The sequence below is a fragment of the Pocillopora verrucosa genome, chromosome 1 (assembly GCF_036669915.1).
Source record: "Pocillopora verrucosa isolate sample1 chromosome 1, ASM3666991v2, whole genome shotgun sequence".
Classification (NCBI taxonomy): domain Eukaryota; kingdom Metazoa; phylum Cnidaria; class Anthozoa; order Scleractinia; family Pocilloporidae; genus Pocillopora; species Pocillopora verrucosa.
This window is the reverse complement of record NC_089312.1, coordinates 21,124,562-21,142,766: the sequence shown is the minus strand read 5'-3', so window position 1 is coordinate 21,142,766 and position 18,205 is coordinate 21,124,562. Positions and strand designations below refer to the sequence as shown.

The following is an 18,205-nucleotide window of genomic DNA, read 5'->3' as shown; positions in this document are numbered from 1 at the left end:
TTTGAAGATTATTGTTAAAAACACTTAACTAGAAGTTTTTCATCTTTGCACATGACAGAGACGAAAGAAAAAGGAAGATCATGCTCTCTGGGGAAGGGAATGTTGTACACTCAGGTCATTACAGGGAATCACGCTCCTCTAAATTGCGACTTTTAGGGAAAATTTGGCTCTACATTATGACCCCATAATGATGACCTCCTCGTCGTTTTATCGACAAAATCATTTGTAATGGATTTGTTTTTGGATAGATTCGCGTGACACAAGAGCGTTTTTCATTGCTTGAATAACTACTTTCAAGGACAAACTTTTATCAGTGAGGAAACGATATTCCCCCAGCTTCTTTTCCACCGTTTGAAACTGATCTCACAAAGAGTACTGATCGAATTTTTTTTGGCAGTGGTCGGCATTCATCCTAATAAGTCTTTGCAATTATCTTATTTACGTAGGAAATGCTATTAATCGGTGCATTGTAAACAAAGCTGTTGGTCGGTACATTCTCTCCGTAAACCAACCGTAATGGTAAATAATGGTCTTAAAAATCACAAAATTAGATAAGCACCTGATAACCTCAAAAAAATGCTTTTTATTCTATAACATTGACAGTAAACGTAAAAGAAAAATATTCTACGGGACAGCCACACAGGTTAATAAGTCGGCCTTAGGGGGTTTGCAGCGAGTCACACAATAAACGCAAACGTTATCGATCGAGCTGTTGGTTTTAGTGTGCGGTAGACATTCTTGCGAAAAAAAGTTTCCATTGGTGTAAAAGCTGACAATCAAGTTTCTGGTTGAAACACCAAGATAACCTAGATGTAAATTTCGAGATCGTCGACCACGCTGCTCTCCCAAGGTTACGGGCCGGCCGTGACCACGGCTGATAAACGTGACAGATTCTGGGTGATGCTGCTTTTACAACTCTACGAGAGAATGGGCAACGGTAACAAGGACGTCAAAAGTTGGTATAGGTAAAGCTGGTATAGGCACTCGTAAAGGGTAAAACAATCATTGGTATATACAGTTGAACCTGTATTAAGCCGTCACCCACGGGAAAAGGTGGGGTGACCACTTAAAACGGGTTCCACAAATTAGGAGTATTCGAATGAAATGATATACAACGCCACTTTATACCAGGTTGACCACTTAATGTGCCGAATCTTGCTCAAATATACTTCTTACTTTGATTTTGGGAGAGAACATGGATTAAAAATTATTTGAAAGGTTATTCTTTCTTTCTCTTTTTTTTGTTTGTTTTTTTGTTGTTTTTGTTTTAGCTCCGTTGACAACGGCAAAATTATATTTTAACCTTAAAAGCGCTTCAAAATTTACGTTCTATGAGCATCAAAGATCCAAGCCATTGTTAGGTCAGGTATTACGTACAGTGAAAGGCTGAAAGAATTTCCATTGTCTCGAATAATAGAAAAAGTTGTCATCTTTTCCTCTTTCATATCTCAAAGATGTTATGAATGGCGAAACGTTCCACACAACCTTAGCTGGTCTATTAATTGTCACAGCTAAACATTAGATTAACATCTCAACAACAAGCAACTCCTCAGATGCAACTCGAAAATCGAAAAATTTCAACGAGCAAGGTAACTAGCAATGTATCTTACGCCATCAATAAATGAAGTCGGTGATTTCAGCCTGGTCCCTATCTTTCAACCTGGTCCCTAATCCAGTCGCAGAGTTCAAATTTGTTGCCTTACACTTTGGGATTATTAGATTTGGGATCAGACTAAGTGAAATTGTTAACCTCAAATACTGGATATTCTGGGCCCAGTTGTTCCACAGCTGATTAGCGCTAACCCAAGGTTAAAGTTTATTCTCCTTTTCTTTAATTCCTTTGTGCAATAGCCAGTTTGGAGTAATTTTCTCGATACTCTTTAGAGCATGCAGTCATAACATTGTAGACAATAAAAAATTACGCTAGATCTTTTTTTAAGCTTTCAGATCTGAAATCAAATTTCACACTAATCTTGGGTTATCGATCTTAACCCAGCTTTGAACGACCCGGCCCTGAAATGTAACGCGGAAAAAAATGCTAAAATAAGACGAACACGAACCGACCAACAACCTGGTAAGAAAGAAGTGTTCCGTTGATTTACTAAATAGCACCTTGGTTCTCATATCAATGTGCCCGCTATTGTTAACTTGCCATTCAGTCCGCATGCGCACCATCAGTACTCATGCCACTGTTGAAACAGGGAGAAGCATATCTGGGCTTCGGAGCATGGTCAATTTACAAATGGTTCGAAATTAAACAGCTCTCTATTATTTTAATGGAGTTGTTTAAGTACAATCTAGCTCTATATATTCAAGTGTTTTATTTCTTTAGACTAGTAGTCGCAAAATGTCAACCTAGCGACACTTAACTTTTTCGATGTATTTACTTGTATCCCTAAAAATCACCTGTTATTTAAAGCACTCTTCTAATGTCAAAAGTAAACAGTACTTTATGCTAGTTAATTGAACTAATGTTTGAATAAGATGCAGAGTACCCCTATGATTAGCCAATCTTATTCCTGCCTTTAGCTGTCGATGATTATTCTTTAAGTTGGTTTATATGACCCAGCCTTTTTGTATACATTCTCAAAATGTTACACCTGGTCCACCTAAGGCACTGAAAATTTGCAACACAAAGTCCAATCCTTCAAGAAACTACAGCTAGATACTTCTAATCCTACTGTTCTTCAAACCCAGGATTGAATGATCAGGTTTCGAATTCATCTTAATAATTACAGCACTTCAGACATTTCACCGTTTTACTATGTCCTGATTTTGATGATATTTACTTCAGACACTTGTCATTCTGTCCATTACAACCATTATGGAGCGACGATTTGTCTTGCCGTCATCAGAGCAGGAATTAGATGATTTAGAGTTGTCGTTCCGTTGTATCAGTTTGCCATAGGCATAAATCTCTTTAAGAGATCGCGAATGTGAGACAGGCGGAGTATGGGGATGGCTTTCCTCATTATTATTTCCGGTTATGAAAGAGCTCCTAGTTGGTGTAAAGGGCGATGAAGGCCTTCTGTTTGATGTTACCCGTACAATGGAAGTCTTCAAGTTGATACTGTTGAACGACTGGATGTGCAAGGCATGTAGAAACGCCCGGCGGAAGGTCTTATTGAAAATCACGTAAAGTACTGGATTGATGGCACTATTGGCATGTCCAAGCCAGAACGACAGCAAAATCAGATACTTTGACATGCACGTATATGTCTCGAGTTCAAAGTGTATGTAATAGTGTATGATGTGCATAGGAAGCCAACACACCGCAAAGGCAAGTGTTACTGTTATCAGCATCTTTACCACTCGTTTCTTGGAGCTATTAATATCTGAGTCGCCTCCGCTTGCAATTCTTTCGCTCCATAATTTATGAATAATCAAGGAGTACAGAATTGCCATCAGAATTAAGGGAAACGCGTACAGCGCCGCAAAGGCAACAACATTAAAGTATTTGTCGAAGTCATCAGGCATTGTCTGCCAGTTGGGGTGACAGTAATAGTTTTCGTCTCCCATGTTCTTTAGTGGTTGGTCGACCGTGAACACTTTAAGATAATGTCCCATGATGGCAATCGATATAATCCAGATAATAGCCAAAGAGGCTTTTGAAGTTCTCAGGTTAAGACAAGTTTTCCAAACAAACACGATGGTCAGAAATCTATCCACTGTGATAACCATAAGTGTGATCACTGACGCTGCGATCGACGTCGTTAAAGAGAACTGGATCGTCTTGCAGAGAATCTTGCCGAAGATTCCTCCAAACCATTGAAGTCCCACAAAGAGATAGGATACAGACCAAGGTATAACGAAGATCGTTACCAGAAGGTCAGCAACTGCCATATTGACAATTAGAAGGTTCAACACGTTCCTCATGCTCTGTCTTTTGAATACGACATACAGAACGAGCGAGTTTCCCAAAAGAGCGATGGGAAAGATGATTGCATACAGTAGGGTTAAGGTTGCTTGTAATGACACTGTAGAATCCCCCTGCCCTCTGCCTCCGCACATTGCCATAGTGGTGTCGTTGCCTGCGATAAAACCAACATAAAAACGAATGAGAAAACAACTTTAAAGCTTTTGAAAAGAATCAAGGTTGATTTGCTAACTAAAAATCTAATTGAGAATTGTCCATTGTTCTTACGACACTTTACATGAGTGGACGCAAATCGTCTGCACTGTAAGTACATATCACAATTTACGAAAACTTCATTATTCTTGTGAAAAATGATAGCCGTCTTATTGAAACTTGATGACAAGTATAAGCCGGCAAAGAAAACAGTGCAAAAGCAATTATCTGTCACATGGATGTCAGCAGCAACAGGATTATGACACCTTACAGGAAAGCTGCCTGGAGCGTTCAAAAAGTCCCATACATTTTCTTAGACTAAAAGTCTAAGAACATGTAGGGGACTCTCCGGGATACTTACAGTACAGACGATTTGCGTCCCCTCATGTTGCAGTACTAAAATTAATTGGATGGTATTGGCGGCTACGTGTGAACCGGTTGGGTTTTATTCGGCGAGATTACGCGCGTTTTTGTTCAGTAGGGAATATTGCCGTAACTCATGAACTTGTAGTTCAACAGCAAAATGACTGCTTATTCGAGCATCATATCGTAATGAATTTGAAAGGCGTGAATGACTGTTGATCGCATTGTTTTCGATGAATTTCAAGATTCTTGTTCAGCTATTTGCTACCAATGTCTCTAACCAGAACCAGACGGCTCTCGTTCTGCCTGCCGGACGCATCAGTTTAGGGTATTAATTTTATATATGAGTCTGGACTCTTTGATATACTGCATGATCCCGGTACCCATTCTGCATAAAAAATTCCCTCTATGAAGTTTTCCACATTCATGAAGAATGCGAGAGCGCCAGTACATGTATATTTGTGTGACTGAGCAAACGGTAACGCCATACAAATAGAGTGCCACGCCAGAAGTCACGACATGTCATACATATAGAGCTTACTTTAATGTGACGCCGTCACATCGTGCATACATACATTGTATATAGACTAAGCATGTAGGCACGCCATTACTGAGATAGAGAACTAGACAGGGCTAAGCGCACTGTCATGAAGTTATATCCATAGATGGCTCAGCGCGATATTACGCAAAGCGCCGTAAAACTTACATAATTTGTCATCTTTGTCTTTGTCAGGTCTTTTCAATTATCTGCGAAAAGTGTGAATTTTGGATTGGAAAAGGTGAATGATAAGATTTTTTTCATACGATAATTCAAAGTCTCAAGTTTTTTGTTCAAGATGAGCCTAATAGAAGGTTTTGCTGACACCAGTAAATATGAAAAAAAAAAATACATCTTTGGATAAACTATGATAGCTGCCCATAATTTCAATTATTATGTTTTTTTCCCTATAGATAGCTTTTGTCAGTTTGTATAGTTCATGTAGCACCCAAGTAAGCCCAACAACTTTCTGAGAAGATCATATGTTTTTTAAATCAGTTTGGAATCATCATTTACGACTAGCAACGAGTCGGTGCTATTGGGTTTGTGGTCACTCGCCGTGAACGACGGCAACACAAGAGTTATTTTTCATCATAGACCACAATTCACTTCAGTTTCCTTGATGTTACTGTTACCATGCTGCTTTAAGGTAAAAAAGTTACATGACGTGCGCCCTTGACTGGAATGCAATTTTCGGAAAACCTTTGAAGTCCACACATGTTGTCTTAAAAAACCCAAAATACAAAGGTGTTGATGGATCGAAATTTAAATCAACCTTTAATTTTGCTTACTTGTCAGTTATCTGGTGGAGACAGCCAATCGATTGCTGCATCTATTTTCTTGCACGTAGTGGTGAAAAAATGATTAAGATCTTTGCTCTAGGCCTACCTCCTGCAGACCATCACGTATTTCCGTGTCAGGATTTGTTGAAAACTTCCTTTAGCGGGGCAGGATATATTTTGATATGTTGTGCAACTCAAACAAGGGTATTACCTAATTCGACACGACCGAAGCGTCATATGTTACCTGAGAATCGATGCTGTGGGTATTTGTAAACAAATAAAATGAACGTGAGAGTATGCACGTAGCCGTCCATATTAACATTTGTTACGAATCAATCGCCATGTTATCTTACTTATGATGGATATTGTATTTTGAAAACAGAAATTGAAGATCAACACTTTATAAAGTTTTTTTTCTGATTGACTGTTCACCCTCTAAGGTTAGAATTCACACCAAATATCCTAAAAGATATTAGTTCAGGTGACCAAACGCTCGAAACTGAGAAGATTTGTTAGTCAGAAGAGCGCAAAAGTCTACTTTGTGACAAATAATGTTCAATTTAGCTGAACATGTAATTAAGAGTGGCGAGATTTTCTTTTCTGAAAATGTCTCGGAAGAGTGAATAAAGTAAAAACTTGGTATATTAGAGTATATTCCAGAGACACAAAAAAAGGTACATGCCTACGATTGACAATGATGCCCCTGCATCCTTACACCGTGAGGATTTAAAATGTTGTTTCCGTTTGGAATGAACAGAAGTTAACGTTCAAATTTCAAACATTCTCTCCCTTGCTTGTTCCTAAAAGTAAACAGGCTTGAGGAAAACAAGTTGGATCCTGTGGATTACTTTGCGACACCAAAACAATCGAACTACATTGTATGACAAAAATTGAGACGATATTTTTTAGATGTAAAAGGTGACTTCTCTATGGGTCCAATAACAGTAGATTTAAAAACTTTTTGTATTTCATTTCTTCAAGTATAAAAACGCCTACTTCTAAACCATCTTCAGGAAATATATCTATCCGAAATCATTCCGTGGAGAGTGTGAGAATAATGCCATATTTCATTGATAACCACTTTTCAAACAAGAATGACTTCTACCTAAACGACGTATTTCCCCACACTTCGTTAAGATGTATGTAATAATTATGCATTATAACCTTGATCTAAAAAATAACGATAACGTTATACTCTTTCGTAAAGGTTCTAACCTGTCATACTACGTCACTTTAAGGATGTCGACGAAAGATAAGAAGTGAAACAGAGTAGTTCTGACGAAAGGTGATACCCTATTGAGCTATATTCGTGACTTGAGGAAAAGTGCTAATTATAATTCACACGCGACCATTTGAAGAAATTTAACGATTGGGTGTCCTTAATTGTTAATTACCACCTTGGCCTAAATGAAATGATGAAGAAATACTCACTTCAATACCGCCGCATAGCCTTTTCCCTCGGCAGAAATTTTTCCCCCCTAAAATTCTCAGTACGTTTCCACGTAGAGTTCGTCCGATATTATCAGTTTAAGAGATGTCTAAAGTTACATTTGACATTCAATTCGTACTTGAACTAAAGAATGTTACAAGTTGGCACTGAGGTCGTTTCAGTTTCTCTCGTCATGTTAAAGAGAAATATTTTAGGAAACAACAAAAAACTTGCCCCGAATCAAGTGAACTCGTGTGTATGTGCAACGAGCAAATGTTGTAAGAATTTCACTCTTAGTTCACTTACCCACTAAGGATAATTACTTTACTAATGCAAGAGTGGTCACTGGCGTTCGACGACAATCAATTCATTTGCTTGAGCACTCTACTGTTTCACTCTCATCATCACAGCCTATTCGTCACAATTTGATAAATCACAGCTTGTGTATTAATATCGCACACATAATAGGATAAAGAAAAGAAAAATAGGAATCGTCAAACATGACATGTACAACAGATGGTTCTAACTTTATGTTGTTTTGATTGAGGACGATCTTTCCTCTCAATTTTGGCGGTCGTTAGAATACAGCACCAATGATAGTGTTTTAACCACCTGTGTTTAGGCATGATTAGAATAAAATCTGTCGTCCTTTACTTTCGGCATACGACAAAAGCTTATTTTCTTTCTTCCTTAAACGCCATAGACGTAAATTGAAAAAAGCATGCATGTTAACTAAACCTTCTGGGGCTAATTATAACCCACTAGATAATTAATATTGCTATGCTGAACCTTCAATAAGCAAAATATGACCCATATCTTCAGGCTAGGCAATCCATATCTCTGAATACAAACTCGTATTGACTAAAAAAGAAAATTCCAGAGGTAATTTTTGCTCTTATACTTTCTTTTTGGGATTTATCGTCAACTGTTATCACTGCATGATATATTAACTCTTTCTGCGATCTTATCCTGAGGGTTTAATGTTTGGAATTTTCAAATTATTTGCTTCAATCACGATCTTCCTTATCAACGCAACGGTCGTATTGAATGAGTAAGACTGATGATTAATTGTGGATTGCTAGTATCAGCTGAAGCTGAGAAACGGCTCATCAAGTGAAGATTATCAGCATGATAAACTATAGAACTGTCTTCTCATCATTCACAGAATGCACACATTTCACGCTTAATTGAAAATCATGAGCATTACAGCTATCGATATCATGTTCATAATTTCTACCTCTATTGTAATGTGGAGTTCAGCATTTTTGTGTAAGAAAGTGAATAATTTTCTCTGAACCTCGTTATTAAACCTTTCAGGCTAAGCCAAGCTACCCCGCGGTGCTCATCGAGTCTCTTTTTGATTTCTTATACTTTAAAGTTCTTGAAAAGAAAATAGAAAACAGACAGGAGAAGATTAATGGCTGCAGTAATAGTTATCATTAGCACCAAAATTATGAGTAAATAAAACAAAACGCACAAAGGGACTTTTTAGGTCCTTAGCAAGCGGGATTTCATTACACTTTGAAGTTTTCTAGCGGCCGAAACGACCTCTGACCCACTTAGTATTCATGCTTACGAAAGACAATTCGATCCCCCTGCAGCACAACACGCCGTTGCGTTTGCTCATTTGTCACTATTTTATCTCTGTAGCTGGTAAGTAATCGGCGTGGATAAATGTGAATGATATTACATTTATCAGCCTGAGGCTATTCTGTGATGTCCATTTGGTCAGTCCTGGTTTCAATATTGCAAACGTCATGCACGCGAACTTATCGACGAAAGCTTTGACAGCAATACTCGCTTCATCATACATATTTGTTGAGATAATTAGAGAATCTAGTAAGCTTTATTACTTTATAAAGTTGGGACTTATCCCTACTGACGCAAAATGGGGGAATCAATGGCCCCATGCTGAAAGTAATCAGTCTTTACGACCAATTCGTACCAGTCTATATCACTCTGAAAATATCTTGACATTGTCGTTGTGACAAACTTAAAATCGGCCAGTTCAGCAAGCCGAATCTTCATGAGTACAAAGTTTGACATTTCAAAGATTTGCAGCTCCCATCGAAGACTTAAATAGATATAAAGAATGAACGCAATTTCAGTTCCGTAAAGTTCTTTTGGCAGCTATTGTAAGCCTTTAATGAGATAAAATATAGCATACTTTAAGACATCGATCATTCACTGGTCATACTTTCGATTGCTGAGATTGAGCAGTCATTCTGTTTCTTATGCATGCATCTTCTGAAACAAGTCTAAGTTAAACTTACATCAGCTACTTTAGTGTTTTAATGTCGCTTGCAAAAGAAGGGAGTTTTTATGTGAAGTAAAATGAAATGCCCGCTTGCACATGTCAGTTGGTCATAGTTAAAGATTCTCAGTTAAAGTTTCGTCACGTTAAGCCAGTTTAATCGGATTTCATCTAAAAATGACAAATGTAGCTTCTTAAACAGGTAAAAGCTTCCTTACCTTCATTTTCTAACGAGGAATTTGTCATTTTCTGGGAATATTGGTGCTGTCGAGGTTCTTCCTTTCTTTAACTCCCTTTTCTTCTAGCTTCACTTTAGTATGTAGGTCCTACCTCTGCAAAAAAAAGAGCAATTTTTTTACTATTAAATGTTTCGAGTTCATAATGAATCACCCAAAAATAGCGTACATACTCTGCGATCTAGTGGCTATCGGTGCGGCTAAGATGGACGAGCATATCCATGGTTTATTGACTTTCAATTACTCTGGAGTTAAATGATTTTTTTTGTTTGAAAAACCACCAAAGCCATTAGGATTTCGGCCACGACAAAAGAATTCACAGCGAGTGAAAAGGAGTCTTCTGTTATGGTGACGATATTTTTCAAAAGGTTTAGCGAGCAATTAAACTTGTTTACCAGTGACTACAAAGGGAAACTACCTCAAGAGAATAACCTCATGAGATTTTCATTATGAAAATATTCATCGACAATCTCTTCATAAATATAATCTGTACGATGTATACATAGATTTCAGAAAGGTTTCCGGCACAAGAGACGAAATCTGCATGCTCCGTTTTCAAAAGGGGGATCAAAGGATTACAATGCCAGTTCCTTTAGGCAGTCGTGCTAATGATTAAAAAGCGCATGTCAAAAATTGATCGATCGATCAACGTCAGATATAGTTTGTTTCTAAATGCATTACTTGTGCCAAATATTTGTCGATAATTATCCTACTAAATAGTCCAAGGACGGGGCTTTGTTTCGTATAGCACTTTCAGCTTATGTGCCATTGCTTGAAACAACAACAGCAGCAAAAAGAGGAAATGTCATTTCGCTAATTAATTCACTGACTTTTTTAATCACGAACCTCTCTTTGTAGATGTAAATAATTGAAGCAAGTGATGGTAAGGATTCATAGCTCTATTTCAAAATTTCATTCTTCACTGTACTAAATGATATATTAAATAACCATTTAATTGATATCTGCAACTAATCTTGTTATGGGATATTACTAGTCTTTGTCATTGAGGGGTTTTAAACAATGCTGCATACATTTCTAGTCCCAACTGCGTATCATTAGTTAGGACGATTTACACTGTTCCTATTGAACCAATAGCCCTCTTATCCACACTTGTATTTTCTATATCAAGAGATTATTGAAACACCTGAACCGCCATTTCCCTCCCGCCTCAAAAACATGAAAATCATACTGTGCAATAAACATATAGCACTGATCCGTGTTACGCTATAACCCGTTTAGAAACTATGAATTTCCATTCGGCTATGACTGAGGCGCTTTTACAGGTATTTGTTTCAAGAATATTTAAAATGAACTGACCTACAACCAAAACAAATGTTTTTTATGATCTGCGCATTTTACGTTAAGTTCCAGTAATCACAGTAACACGATGTAAACAACACTTGTGGTGCTTTTGTTTCAACAGTTATTCCTATACTCGCCGACCAATAATATACCTTGAAACTTTAGCCCTCCAATGTTCAAGTAAATGTAATTAACCTGAGGTCAGAAAATATTCACATGGAGGGCATTAGTTTGTTTTTTCATTTGTGACCCATTTAGCTCATCACGCGGCGGCTATAGCAATTACGACGGTATTTTAACATATAAGCGGTTCCGATTGACAAGTAATGTATTATGAATAAAATGTCATGATATGTATCTCAAACAAGTCCGCCACATCCGCTTTTTAAGCAATCAAGAAATAACAAAAATCGGATCACAAAATAAGATTCCAAACAGTCGAGTCATTCGCAAATTTGATAGAGGCAGTGATGAAATGCAAGGAAAACGTATAACACACAGTAAACTTCAGCGATATAAATTTCTAGAGCATTGACCATTAAGTTATCACTTACTTTTGCTTTTGAGTGGAAGATTGATAAGGTTGCTAAACAGCTCAATAATTTTCGTCTTTTAAGTGTGATACGCCTTATTACTATGCCTGCTGTTCGATCTCTTGACGAACGAGCCACTTGTCACTTCCAATTATACGATCTGCGCTTATTCAGAGCCCTCTCATTCCTTAAAGTCAGTGTCAGGAAAGTATTTTCCTCGGCCTAAATGCACTAAACGATACGCATAACAAGGTAACCATGAAATATCTAACCTTCCACGTGTGCCCCTGCGACCAACAACCGAAAACAATAGCAAGAATACTCCCAGTTGTCTCCTTGTGGCGTCAGTTAGACCATTCCCTGGGATGAGGTTACCGAATACCAAGGGGCAGAGCCTCTTGAAAATAAGTGGATTTGCTCCACAAACTGTCTTGTATTCACACCACTCAGTTATCAACCAGTTTACCCTATGTTGTCTCTGATAGGGATTAAATCGTGTCCCGTGAGGACTGTGCTTCTTTCATAATATAAGAGGCTGACCAGGCTTGCTTGATTTCGCCGCAGTACTGAATCGTGCTCAGATGAGCGGATAAAGTTACTTTACGAGTGACTATACGTTTGGTTGCGTGCTTTTTAAAAAGGCATATCGTTTCAATCATTCAGATGAAACAGGGTAGCAATTTCGGATTCCAGGCAAAATTTCTGTATACGTCCGGAAACACCACAAGCACGTAGCTCTTAAGTAAGATTGGGTCACCCAATGTGACCTGCAGTGTCAATTCTGATCCGAGGGTATGATTTATAGCCTCAGGCGTAGGGTTTCTCAGGTAAACGATTTCAGTTGATGTTTGTTTTAATGATTTTGTTTCCATCAGAACGTTCTAACTAAGCAAACAGTATTGACTAAGAGAGAAGTTTAAGGTTCTTGAGTACGACCTTTGTCGACAGAATATGCTTCGATATCAAAATGCCAATATAAAATAAGTACCTGAAAAGCCCCCTTGGCTCTCGACCGTAAAGGTGGAAAACGTTTTAAGGTGTTAAAACCTTTCAGTTCACCGCTGCTTGTGATTGTTATATGCAATTTGTCGAGGAAGAACACACTTGATGAACATTACAATTAATTTACAACAATTAATGTACAACAAGCAATTGGTACTCAAAGGATTTATCTACGGATAGCTTATCGTAGGCTAATAATGTTGAATATTATCACACGTGCGAGACATTGAGTGTTTACGTGACGACATCATCAGACATCGTGACTCATTACCTTCGTGATCTTTCTAACAAGAAATGCATATTTAGCTATTGAATAAGCAGATCGTCTTCCTCACTTGGAAAGCATACCACACAAATGCACAGCCAAAGAATAAACCATGTTTATTATTTTTGTTTAGTGGTCTCAGCAATGGTAAGAGGCTCAGGATCCCTAATTAGAAACAACAGAGCGCAAGGCAGGTATGTTAAGTGTTGCCGAAAAGGCACCTGCAATTCAGAGATTACGTCCTAAAATACTCAGATAAATTCAAATCACACATGGTAAGAAGAATTTCTGCATAGAAAATTACGTGTTCACTGAAATTAGTCTCAATAATCTAAAACAGAAAAGGATAATACGGAAAAGTATCATCAGTTGTTGGTCTGGCACTGCGTTTTCAAGTGGGGTGTGTGTGTGTGTGTATGTGTGTGGGGAGGGGGGGGGGCTTGTTAACTCCCATTGGAGTTAACAAGGAAACTAAACTAAGCAGCTTCTTTAACAAATGGTATGGGAATACCCGGAATTCTAAAACAAATTCTGTTTGCCTCATCCAGACTTTCTTTCAAAAGCCCTCGGCGACTGCGGGCGCTAGCCATGTCACTCTGACGTCATAGTGCCTACTGACATAAGACTCCAAAAGCTCAGGGCGAGCTGCCTCAGTTTTTTTACGTGATCTTTTTTTGTAGTAAAACCAACGGAAATGAGCTTACACTCTTCCTCAATTTTTATCCAAACAGTTGGTCGCACGTGCCAGAACTATCAAAACAGAGGTAATCACGTAGGTAGCCATGAACTGATTCATGCATTTGCAGTCGAACTTTTCTTGAAGTTGAGCAAAACCAAACGAAATTTGAATGACGTACGTTAATTCTTTTTCTCGCGGCACTCGCATTTGGTCGTCTAAGCTTTAAAAAAAAGAGGGTGCTTTGTTCTTTTAAAACCTTTCAAATTGAGTTTAGGAGATATAAAAGAACTTAAATTGACGCGCGAATCACTGAATTATCAACTATCATGGTTTCGCCTTTGTACTAAGCGCGAAGCTAACCATAATCTTGTACAATGTACGTGATAATCGTATTAAAGAATAACACACGAATGCGTGATCTTAACAGCCCTCTTTTAGGAACTATTTACTTCGGGTTATCGTTTTGCATCTCCAAGGTGAATTCCTACCGTTCCATGCTATGACCATTCACGCATATCAAGCTTCTTTCATTTTGTACCTCACGAAATGCAAAATTCCAGTTTCTAGCGTTCCTGAATAAACAATTCAAGTATGTGGGTTGGACGTCCTAAGTTGATTGCTGAGCTGTGAAAACAAGATTTCTGTTGAAGGCGGTACTTCTTCATCCTACCAGAGGAATGAAATTGTCCTTGTAATGCAAATTTTGATGTATTAGGATTAAACCGCCATGCGAAACTAGACCGGAGATGCAGATTTAGTAAGGAAGTAATATCAATTGGTTGGGCACTTAATCGATAAGAGAGGTTTTCCTGTAAAATTTGGGCGCCAATTTGGCCTCACCGCTTTGAACGTTCAGCATCTTGAGATTGTCTGAATACATCAACTACTGACTTGCAGATTTTTTTTTAAACTTTTATGCTTTCTTCCCAAGCGAAGGCGAAAGAGAAAATGCACCGCAAAAATGACATGATGGAATGACCCAAACGTGTTTACAGTTCTACCTCCAGTTTTCATTTGTCGCGTATTTCTAGGAAACTCCACGTGGGTAACGCTAGGAGAATAAGCTCTTACAACTGACGGTGGATATTTCCGACATTTACCGCATGCAAAGAAAAGTAAAAAAATTCAATAAAATACTCCAGATGACTTAAGTGCGACTTGTGACTCTGCGTCTTTTTATGAGCATAGCTGCCATACAAACTGGCTTTGATTTGTTATCTGACCTACCAAAGTAGGGTTTCTAATGTATTCGTTCCTGTCACCCGCCTTATCTTTGAGGTAAATCTTTATTTTTGCGTCTAAAACTGACCTGATTTAAACAAAATAGCGTGACCCGGTACAAGTGGCGGATTTATATTTTGATTAGGATCTTTGAATAGCTTATCAAGCAATTCCGACGATGAGAAGTAATCGGCAACTTAACGAATACAGACATATTTTGAACCAGTGTGGATTAAAAGATAAGTATATATATAAACCGGGATTTTTCTTTACTAGAAGGAGCTTCAACGTACTTGTTTCATAAAGTACGCGTCAATTCGAAAATACTTTTACCACGGTCTGGGTTGATATTAATCCCCACATCATCCAGAATACGCAACCACATCCGGAACACTTAATTACGCTTAAACCTATGAGCATTTTGTGATTTTGAGAGCTTAATTTTCTTCATAACTTGAACTGAAATAAAGATATTTTTCCATCGGTAGAAAAACTTTGAAAAATCGTTTTGAGTCACATAAGGCTCAAATTATTCGGTGCCAGTTACTTGTATGCACCTGTGCGAGGGCCTGTACGGTGGGCTTTCAGTCTTGAATTTATAAACATGCTCAGTCCTTCACTGATGTCATGACAATGAACTTAAAGTTCTGTAGCTAACTATAATCACTTCACCGAGTAGATTTCATCTGTCTTTAAATTATAGATGCTATACAAATGTATGTTAAGTAAAAGCTATACCTCCGATACCTCGTGTTTTTCACACTTCTTGTTCCCTCCAACCTATAACACTGAGCAACACAATTCAATAACGCATGCTTAACCATAGATGACAACAGCTAGTGATGATTCATCTAAGGCAGTGCTAAAAGGCCTTTCCACCAATCATACTGAAATATGAGTCATCATCTAAATTACGCTCCCGGTTCCGAAACGATTACTTAAAGTGCAGGCCAAAATCATGAGACAGTTTTGATTCTTCATTAAGATATTTCCTCAGTTCCTTGCCAAGCTTATAGGAGTTTTGTGAAAACAACTGTTTTTTTCGCATCTGGCAAGGGTTATCGGAAGTAGACAGGTTGAAAGATTTGACTCTCGCGTGGGTGTAAATTCGAAATGCCACACAGCATAGTTACCCACAACTGGGAGTATCGCAGCTTTTACGGTCGTACGTGACAAAAACAGATGGAGCCCATACCTTGAGTTGATTACTTCAGGCTTATCACACACGATACCTTCCATTGTACATATTCGTAACTCCTATCCGATTTGGAGCCTCATTGGTGGTATGCCTTTCCCCATTTTGTTTTCATGCGAAAATTGTCCTACTTTCGTCAGGAACATTCTTATCTTAACGACTGTGTCTGGTGAACTTTGATTTTTATAACGCTCAAAGACAGAGTTCGTAATCATGACAAGTAGGCTGAGCTTGCTCCGTTGTCCGAACTTATAACACGTCTAAAACAGGATTTCCTTAGCACTGAGATTAGATTAAGAGTTGGGGGGAAGTTAGCATGATAAGAAAAACAGTGATCCTGCTATTTCTGAACGTTAGCCACTTTATAAATCACATGTCCAAAAATAAATTCACGGAGAGTCAAGGAAGTAGGCATATTTTAATCGCGGAAATATAATGAAACAAAAGCTTCAGCTCTAATTCAAGCTTTAGGTCTGGATAGTACCATGGTCGAACGGTTTAAAGCTTTTGCTGACATCATCATGGACACTGGCAAAATGCCACGTTGTGGAAGTGGTTGTATGAGACAGTCTGAAATGGTGTGGTTGCTTCCCTATCTCACTCGGTTTGATTGGAGCTGGCTCTTCCATTTTGAACTCTACTTGACTCTTTGCCAAAGTCAAAGTCAAATCACGATTCAAGATTTTTTTTCAGTATTTGTTAATACCTTAAAATAAAAACCTTCACTTTGGTCGGCAAACGTCAATTAGGTATGAATAAACCGAAAAGGAGCTCAGATGATTAAAAAAAATTAAAGTTTAGAAGAAAGAAAATAGTAAGCTTGAAAAATGTAGGCTGAATTTTGATTCTCCAACTATGCCTCAGCCATTTTAAATCCAATTTGAATCAACGTGATCACTGAGAGAAAATAAAATATGGTTACGATAAACAGATTAATAAATGCGATTTGCTGCAGTGTACCTAAAGCAGGGTTACATAAACAAAAAGCTCTCAGACGTATCTGAAGCAGCGGTAAAGTTTGTTATCATGCCCGCCAAGTCCGGCAAAAAGGGATCGAAGCGGAAAAAACTGGAAGCTAATCTTAAGTATTGCGTTCTATATTGAGGAGCCATTTGCTTACTTATTAATCATAAATTTCTCTAAATTATACAAGATCCTATTACCAATGTTTTTTTATGTTTATAATATCACATAGTTATTGCTTTCGGGGACGTTTTATAAACCTCAGAGTCCATACCCTAACCTTGACTAATTTACCTTTAAATTTCTTAGTCTCAAGATAATCCAAATAAATGCACTGGCTGTACACCTGTAAATTAGTTATAATTGGGTCTTAGTACAGTGAAGATTGAAGGGTATCACAACACTGTCGTTCATCGATGCTTGCTTCCAACATATTTATATTTTACTTCTTTTCAAGGTGCAAATTCCATAAATCATGTCAGAAGCCAGGCACAATTTAAACGATAATGTTCAATATCTGTGATCCGTTGAACCGAGTTTGAGTGGTAGATATTCCAGGGGCACAATTTTTCAAATGCCCCACTTTATTAAACTGAAATACATTGTAAACAGCGAATTAAACAATTTTCTCCATCTTCGTACCGAGTCAATGAAATTCAAAGAAAATAAAAAGAAGCTCACTTGAAAATGAAGATGGGTGAGGAGGCCGGTATAGGCGGGTCGAGTTTGTTTGGATCCAAATTAAAAAAGTTAACGAAACACGTCACTGGAGGGTGCAATGTACGCGGTACTTTTGAAGTTAAGCTACTTTACAACTAGCTAAATCGAAACGAAATGAGAAATGTAGTCGACAGCCGGGCTCTGAATATCTTTTACGCCACATTTGCATTATCCAGCCAAAGCGAAACAGATCGATCTTTGATTCAGAATACACTGTTGGTCATGAGATATATACCACGACTACAGCTGATGATGATGGTGATATTGATGTAAGTTTATGGCGAACATATCTTCTCTTGCGGGAAGGGCAAAGAAATAAAGCGACAAACAAAAGGAAAAAATTAAAGCAACAAACAAACACAGATATTAAATGTTTCAGATTATTCAAAAACTAACCTGTTATTTTCGACGAGATACGATTTTGAAGCGGCAGAACCAAGGTTAAAGTACTGTTAACTGTGAAAGTAAGTGACGCTGGGGTCAGTCGGGTTTCCTCTTTAATGTGCCTAAGCTGCCTTCAATAATAGCCTCCTTTCTGACTGCTGTAATAAGATGAAAATAATGTATACAAAGGATTAAATGGTTTTTAACATTACGACATAATGCAGTGATCATTGATTTTTTCTTTTCATCTTTTATCTATAGAAAATCAAA

At 37.9% G+C, this 18,205-nt stretch overlaps 1 protein-coding gene across 7 annotated transcripts; it reads right to left on the bottom strand.

Moving 5' to 3' along the window:
• Window positions 1-1,911: 1,911 nt before the first annotated feature.
• Window positions 1,912-18,067, bottom strand: LOC131769005 (QRFP-like peptide receptor). Of its 7 annotated transcripts, none has more exons than XM_059084734.2 (3): window positions 17,948-18,067; window positions 9,654-9,767; window positions 1,912-4,031 (listed from the first exon to the last, which is right to left on the bottom strand). In XM_059084734.2, exons 2-3 carry the CDS (start codon window positions 9,679-9,681, stop codon window positions 2,791-2,793), a joined length of 1,269 nt encoding a protein of 422 aa, XP_058940717.2. In that variant the 5' UTR covers window positions 9,682-9,767; window positions 17,948-18,067; the 3' UTR covers window positions 1,912-2,790. The 7 variants fall into 7 exon arrangements, with proteins under 7 accessions (XP_058940717.2, XP_058940716.2, XP_058940718.2 ...); XM_059084733.2 differs by lacking the exon at window positions 17,948-18,067 and adding an exon at window positions 15,869-16,056; XM_059084735.2 differs by lacking the exon at window positions 17,948-18,067 and adding an exon at window positions 15,421-15,442.
• Window positions 18,068-18,205: the final 138 nt, after the last annotated feature.

Coding starts and splice junctions, on each gene's coding strand:
- LOC131769005 (XM_059084734.2), bottom strand. CDS start 9,681: ATGACAAATTCCTCGTTAGAAAATGAAG. Junction 4,032..9,653: donor TTCCTCGTTAGAAAATGAAG/GTAAGGAAGCTT, acceptor GTTTTATCGCAG/GCAACGACACCACTATGGCA.